At 35.7% G+C, this 8582-nt stretch overlaps 1 protein-coding gene across 1 annotated transcript; it reads left to right on the plus strand.

The window, feature by feature from the left end:
* Positions 1-471: 471 nt before the first annotated feature.
* LOC131029386 (G-type lectin S-receptor-like serine/threonine-protein kinase At2g19130) lies at positions 472-2829 on the plus strand. Its single transcript, XM_057959851.2, has one exon. The coding sequence runs from the start codon at positions 472-474 to the stop codon at positions 2827-2829; it is 2358 nt and encodes a 785-aa protein (XP_057815834.2).
* The last annotated feature ends 5753 nt before the right edge of the window (positions 2830-8582 follow it).

Genomic DNA, 8582 nt, shown 5'->3' on the forward strand with positions numbered 1-8582 from the left:
AATCAAATTATATGCTCTAGCTATTTTGTTCCAAAAACGTACTATCGTACACCAATAACTTTCGTGTTATACTATAATGGGGGACAGTAGCTGCAGCGCTTTAGCCAAGCCCCACAACCATTCTATGTCTATTCTGCAGTTTTTCTATCCACATAACATGAAAGCTATCAGTTATACAATAACAAGATTTTGGAGCCAAATTAGACACATCCCAAATTATATAACCTAACAAATTTGAAAGTATAAAATATCATTTTACCGCTACGACGACTGACTTTGAAAATGCGTTAAAATTAACTTGTCTGCCACGGACCGTGTCTCTGAACGCTTTGAAATGCAAATTTTGACCCTCAATTTTGTTGTGCCACCATTGAATTTAACTGAGTCCTTGGAAGTGACGCTGCTCTTTCATGTGACTTTCCACCTTATAAGTTCTCTTGGAAACATATTAACGGCATAGGAACTTTACCCATGGGAAAATTAGGCTTAAGCCTGCTTTTTGCAGTTACGATGTTTATACAACTGGAGAGTAATGGTGCTGCAGTGGAGGCTGGAGATACTCTTTCGTTAGGCGCCTCGCTTACTGGAAATCAGACAATAGTCTCAAAGAATGGCACATTCGAGTTGGGATTCTTCAGCCCAAATGGAAGCAACTGGTATATTGGCATCTGGTATGCCCAAATACCAGAGAAGACATATGTTTGGGTGGCCAACAGGGAAACTCCCGCCAGAAACCGGTCAGGTGTTTTGAAGCTGTCACGAGAAGGTAATCTGGTGCTGTTCGATGCAGAGGGCGCATCTATTTGGTCAGTCAACACAACAAACAAGGCCTCCCGAGCTGTGATATTGGATTCTGGCAATTTTCTAATTCTGAGCGATGGCAATAAATCTGAAATTCCCGCTTGGCAGAGTTTCGACAATCCTGCAGATACCTGCTTGCCAGGGATGGTGTTCGGTGGACAGCAAAAGCTAGTCTCTTGGAAAAGTTCATCGGATCCTGCTCTTGGGCTTTTTTCCTTACAGGTGGATCCGTCTGGGGCCAAACAACTGGTGCTGACATGGAACAATTCTGTACAATATTGGGAGAGCGGGATTTGGGACGGCAAAATTTACAGTGGAGTTCCAGAAATTGCAGACAAACGTCTCGCCAATATGAGCGTTGTAAGTAATAGCTCAGGTTTGTTTCAAAGTTATACGTTGATTCCTTCCTTCAAGGCACTCGTACGTTTCGTCGTCACTAAGTTCGGACAAGTGCAAGTGGATGTATTCGATGGCGGTAAGTACTGGAGCATGATCTGGTCTGTGCCTAGAGATGGATGTGCCGTATATGGTACCTGTGGTGCGTACGGAATCTGTTACTCCAAAAATCTTCAGTTCTGCAGCTGCGGGGAAGGTTTCAAACCAGTAGATGATCGCGCCTGGGTTTCGCAAGATTGGGTGTCCAGTGGCTGTGTTCGGCAAACCCCGTTAAATTGCAGCACTGACGGATTCATCGACATTGGTGTCACTTTGCCGAATGATTTCGCTTCCTCATACCCTGCATCCACAAAGAAAGATTGCCGGAAAGCCTGCCTCCGCAACTGCTCGTGCACAGCGTTTAGTTTCAGTCAGCCTTCAGGGCCATGCCAAATCTGGTCTGGAGATTTGCTAAACATGCGCAACTCTGCTCCATCAAAAAGCAATTCAAATGTCTTCATTCGGGTAGGTCCCAGTCAACTTTCTCCGAAACGCAAAACCACAATTCCTGTGGGCGTAGTGCTTGGTATTGTAGGTGCACTCACCCTTGCTCTGGGTATCTCTTCAATTTTAATTTGGCGTTGGTATCAGCAACGATCAATGGACAGGCGTGCAGATTCCTCAGAGTCTTTTCTCAGACTGTTTAGTTACAAGGAATTGAAAGTTGCAACAAGGAATTTCAGGTCTATTTTGGGGAGCGGAGGATTCGGGTCAGTGTTCAAAGGCTGTCTATCAGATGGTAGAGATGTAGCCGTTAAAAAAATGGTGGCGTCAACACAAGATGAGAAGCAATTCCGAGCAGAAATAAGTTCTCTAGGGAACATACAGCATGTGAATTTGGTCAGGCTTCAGGGGTTTTGTGCAGAAGGATCGAGACGGCTACTGGTTTATGATTACATGCCCAACGGTTCTCTAAATTCCTTACTGTTCACCAGTGATTCCAAAAGTAAACGGGAGGTACTTGACTGGAAGACCCGATTTGAGATCGCATTTGGCACTGCAAGAGGGTTACTTTATCTCCATGAAGAATGCCGAGATTGCATCATTCACTGCGATGTTAAGCCCGAAAACATTCTGCTGGATGGTGATTTGTCACCGAAATTGGCCGATTTTGGGTTGGCAAAGCTGGTGGGTAGAGATTTTAGCCGTGTGCTGACCACAACAAGAGGAACGAGAGGGTACTTGGCTCCAGAGTGGATCTCCGGTCTTCCCATAACTCCCAAGGTTGATGTCTACAGTTTTGGTATGACGCTCTTGGAAATCATTTCAGGACGAAGAAATCTGGACTTCAACATGCAAGATTCAAGTAAGTTTTACTTTCCCACATGGGCTGCAACTCAAATTTACCAGGCGAAAATGGTTAATATTGTGGAGGAGGGTGTTGCAGAGGAGGCAAACATGGGAGAGGTAAAAAGAGCATGTGTTGTAGCGTTGTTGTGCATTCAAGAGGGCGAGGAAGTAAGGCCAAGCATGAGGGAAGTGGTGCAGATGTTGGAAGGGATGACGGAACTTCAAACTCCACATATTCCGAGCTCTGTGTTTAGGCCAGCACACCGAAGTGACACAAGCAGCTACAATGATAGTACTAGTTAGAATAATGTAAGGGGATTATGCATTCTAAGATGTAGAGGCAGATTATCGAAGCTTAAACGTTAGTTAACTATACCTTGTATATCTATTTCAATAAATTTATGTGTGCGAGTATTTTATGTAATAGAGATTAAATGTAATAAATAAAGTCTATAATTTTAATTTTTCTTTTAAATTTCTAAATAATAAATAGAATTATATCTATTTTACAATTATACTTTTTGATGAAGGTATATTTTTGTTTTTATAATGTATTTATTTTAAAAATATTATGTTTAAGTTGAGAATGTGAACTTTAACTGTCATCTGATCATTGGTTTCTTTTGTCTCTTCATTTCTTTGTTGTCTCTTCATATTTGAAGAGTTGAACATTTGTATAAAAAGATGAGTGCAGATACACATGTGTATGTGAGAAATAATGAATAAAGATATTACCCTATTTTTTCGTGGATGTATCCTTTAATGGTGAACTACGTAATTCGCTATGTTATGTGTCTATTTCGATTGTCTTTGTTTTTAGCCTTGTTGTTTGATATTATTAAATATCTACTCTTTGAACTAAAAAAGTAGTATTAGAGCCAAGAAAAAGTTGTGAAGAAATCAAGCATGAATGGAAGAGGCAAATAAATGGAGAATTGAAAATTTATTTAAGGGCAAACATTGGAATATGGAAGCTATAGTTAAAAGCTTTGTTGGTACAAAATGACCATACTATAACACAGTAAGGAAAGGTTAAGATTCCAATTGCAATGTCTAAGGAGGAATGGGAGAAATTGGACAAGAAGGTGGGGGTGACCATAATTCTTTCCCTCTCCAACAATGTGTTATTCAATGTTTCAACAAAGAAGACAATAAAAGGTCTTTGGGATCATTTAGCTAACATGTTTGAAGATAATGTTGATGCACTAGTTCTTTTTCCAGGAGAGGCTACAATAAGTTTATGGGATGAGCTTCTTTCTATGCCTCTTTGTGTTGAGAATTTTTAAAAATATATCAAGAGGGTAAATTTTACAAGGTCTGTCTTGGTGACAATAAATCTTGTGATATTGTCAACAAAGGAGACATTTTGTTGAAACTAAAAGAATGAAATACTTGGCTGCAAGATATGTTTCTCAACTAAAACTTAACTTGGATTCAACTAGATAATTGGATTCTCAAAGATGGAGAGCCACTTTCAAATCAAGTAGATGGAAAGTGACAAAGAGTCTTGGTAATTGCTTGGGACAACAAATCAGGCATTTTGTATGTGCTAGATGTTGAACACTTCCAGATAGTGAGAAGGGGGGAGTGAACCAACATATATTAAAACTTAATCAATTTAACCAATCAATTATCATTCATTCCATTTATCATATGTGCAAGAAAGAATTGAAAAACACAACAGCAATCACACATGAGCACCAAGATTTTATGCGGAAAACCTAATCAGAAAAAAACCATGGTGAGAACTATCTCACAATATGAGGAAAACCAGTATGGGCCTCACAATATCTGGGAATTGCAGTGAGAGAAGAGCACAAGTTTGAAGGAATTGTGGCATGTGACACATTGTGTAGAAAGGGGCTAGAAATGTGTTGAAGACTAAATAATGGAGCACAATCATGGCTTGTGTCATAAGAGCAAAATAACATATACCTAACATCTACCTCTGTAAGGTAAAAAGATAATTATACCCATGGTTGTAAAATAGGAGCATGTCTGGTTGTCCAAAAATGCACATGGATGACTAAAGAAATGTTTCTAAACTGGTTGCATCATTTCACAATTTCTATTCCACAAAAGAGTTTTCCTAGAAAACATAAATTTGCTCATAGTTTTTACAATAAATAGTAACCATGTGGTACTACAAACAATTGAAAAGGCAAGGGATTTGGGGGTTGATTTAGTTACATTCCCAACATGGAGTGGCCACAAATTACAAGCAGTGGGTATAAGTGTGTTTACTCCTTTTAACACACACATTGAGAGTGAGAAACAAACATGTACGGAAAATTAAGGTACGTTTTGAAGATTAGAATACATGAATTGGCAATTTTGAGTAGCAAAGCATTCAAGAAAGTACTTACACCATTGAATATATTTATGGTTTTAGGAGGAAATACATATGACCCATAAATCTAGTTGTTGTAGCCAATAACATGAATCCAAGTCAAGCATTATATGTTACAGCCAATGACATGACTCCAAATCAAATATTATGTGTTTCCAAAGATGAAGCTATTGTTGTTGAAAACATTTTATTATAGTTGGAAAATTGGCAAGGTGCAATGAAATAAAATTAACTTATTATTGATAGAAAGAAGCAATTAGAGAAAATGAAATCACATGTAGTTGAAAGTGAACTAGAAAATTCATTTTAGCAGCCAAGAAACACATGGTAGCTTGGAATCAAGTGGTAGCCAAGAAATTCATTTTAGCAAAAACTCAATCAACACTAACTTTTGAAATAATATTTTTTCTTGCACATATCATAAATAAAATGAATGATAATTAACTAGTTAAATTGATTAAGTTATAATATATGTTGGTTCACTAACTTTTGAAGCTATAGTTGAAAGCTTTGCTGGTACAAAAAGACCTCGCTGTAACATTGGAAGGAAAGGTAAAGAATCCAATTGCAATGTCTGAGGAGGAATGGGAAAAATTAGACAAAAAGGTGGGGGTGGCCATAATTATTTTCCTCTCTAGCAAAGTGTAATTCAATGTTGCAACAACAAAGACAGTGAAAGTTCTTTGGGATTGTTTATCCGACGTGCTTGAAGATACTTTTAATACACTAGTTATTTTTATAGGAGAGACTACAACTAGTGTATGGGTGCTATCTCTTGGAGCTTCTTTCTAAGCCACTTTGTGTCAAGAGATTTTTCAAAGTTATCAAGAGGGTAATTTTTACAAAGTCTATCTTGGTGACGATAAATCTTGTGATATTGTCAACAAAGGATATATTTTGTTGAAACTAAAAAAAGGAATTAGTTGGCTTCTATGGGATGTTAGATATGTCCCTCAAATAAAAAAGAACTTGACATCAGCCAAAAAATTGGATTCTTAAAGGTGTAGAGTCACTTTTGAATCAAGTAGATGAAAAGTGACAAAAAGAGTCTTGATAATTGCTAGGGACAACAAATTAGGCACTTTTTATGTGCTAAAGATTCACATTGAAGTAGGAGCTATGAAAGCATTTGAAGACAATGACACAAAGGTTTAGCACAACAGGTTCAGTCACATGAGTAAGAAAGGCCTTTAGGTTCTACACAAAAGATATCATCTTTTGAGGTTGCAATCACTAGATTCAATGATGCTTGAGCATTGTATATACAACAAACAAAGGAGGACTAATTTCTCTACCAAGAAACGTGATAAGAAGACACAACTATTGGGACCAATGCATTCAAATTTTTTTGGTCCTATAGAGGTAATATCAATTGAAGGATAAAATTATTTTGTTACCTTTTTAGATGATTACACTAGAGAAATTTGGGTTTATATAATGAAAAAAAAATTGAAGTTGTTGATAAGTTTAAAGTTTTCAAAGCATTTGTAGAAAATCAAAATAGTAGAAAAATTAAATGCTTGAAAACTAATAATGAGGGTAAATAATGTTCAACAGAAGATGAATATTGTGCAAAATATGATGCTCAAATTGTTCCTTCTTTATCATAATAAATCATGTAGCCAAAAGGATGAAAAAGACAGTTTTGGAGATATTTTGCAACATGCTCACTAATGCAAGATTGGATAAAGAGTCTGCGTAGAGATAGTCAATACAATAGTGTACCTAATTAACCAAGGTCCATCTCTTTCTTATAAAAATATAGTTTGGATAATTTTGTCCACAATTGGATCATTCATAGGAGGTCTGTTTTTCTAATACATTTTCTTAAAATTTATTTTGGGTTGGCTTCAAAAAGCTCCAAAAATGATATACATCTTCCATCATATGTGTATGATTCATGCTATGGCTTGGCCCTTTTACCATAGAAATTTGGATATTTCTATTGTGAGGAGTATTGATACTAATCTGGTGGACCCCATGTATCAATCAAGGTCCTAGAAGGCAATTGTGAAATTCTTCTGGGTGGGAGGGAAATTGATGAAATTGTCATTGGGAAAATTATTAGTGTAGGTTTGGAACATATCATGGCTACATCGAGATGGTTTACATCTTAGTGAATTTGATCTTGATGGCTTCTAAGATGTCAAATTTTAAAAACTATTTCATTGCCCTTGCTCCTAATGATGAGGCAATGGGGAATCTTACTACAAATCAGTTAAGTGAACTGGAACATTTAATATATCGCAACATAATTCTTGAGTGTCAAATTGAGGAAATATTTTATACTGGAGTGAGACATTTTAGAAAGTTGAAGTACAATATGCTACATATAGTGGTTATCCAAGAAATGGTTGGTACTATTTTATTTGAGGTTATTGGAAGTAGGAGATTAAAAAAGAATGTTGGAATCATTGAATATATTATTCACGTAATTAAGTATACTTCTACTATAATATATCAATTTTTGCCTTGTTTGAATCTAGCTCATAAACCTCGAGATAGATCCAAGTATGTGTAACAAGTTGCTAGTGACAATGATAAGGTTGATCTTATGTGGAGAGTTCTTAGGTTTGCCAAAATCAAGAGGTCTAAAGAAATGAGTCTTAATATTGATTGGATAAAGAATATCATCAAAATTAATGTTAGGGTAAGTTTACGACAAATATTTGATAAGTTGGAGAAAATTAATAAACTTTATGAAGTTGATATTAGAGTTTGTCTTGTATCACAAGAAAATCTTGATAGTTCTAAATTTGTTTGAGGTTTAAAGAATAATATACACAACTTTTAAGTTTTATGGACTCAATTATGGCTTGGAGAAGACTAATCTAAAGTGTTCATGAACAAATGACATGATATGACTATTTTACGCTAGTAAGTTAAATATATGATATTTCAACATAATTTGTAATTGTATCCATGATATTTTCAAATTTTCCACGACCAATGAATATAGAACAAAATGACCAAACTCTTTTTCCTCTCCACAACCCTCTTGACATGTAGGTCATACCTACTATACACACCATAATCTACCCATTAAAAAATAAAGGAAGGAGACAATAAATATAATCAATATGTTATAAGACTAAATATTATAACCACAAGTATCATAGGAACAATAATGCCCCACACAATCAAAGTCTTGAATGTGAAAGTGATATTACGAACCTAAATTTTTTTTTAAACTGAGATGATTTTATTATTTTACCTTTTTAACTTAGAAGTATTATTTTTAACATATATTGTAATGTATCCATGATATTTTCAAAATTTTCACAACTAGTGGATATAGAACAAAATGACCAAACTCTTTTTCCCCTCCACAAACCCCTTGCGTGCATGCGATACCTACTGTGCATGGCATAATCTAGTCATTAAAAATAAAGAAAGGAAAGAGACAATACATATAATCAAAATGTTGTAAGAATAAATCTTATAATTACAAGTGTCATAAGAACAATAAAAACCCACCCAACTAAAGTCTTGAATGTGAAAGTGATATTATGAACCTAAAGCTTTTGAACAACTAACATAATATTACTATTTTACCTTTTTAAGTTAAAAGTATGAATTTGCATGACCAATGAATATAGAACAAAATAACCAAATGTTTTTTTCCCCTCCACAACCTCCTTGACATGGAGACCATACCTACATTGCATGCCATAATCTTCTCATTAAAAAATAAAGGAAAGAAACA

The sequence above is a fragment of the Cryptomeria japonica genome, unplaced genomic scaffold (assembly GCF_030272615.1).
Source record: "Cryptomeria japonica unplaced genomic scaffold, Sugi_1.0 HiC_scaffold_1605, whole genome shotgun sequence".
NCBI classification, from domain to species: domain Eukaryota; kingdom Viridiplantae; phylum Streptophyta; class Pinopsida; order Cupressales; family Cupressaceae; genus Cryptomeria; species Cryptomeria japonica.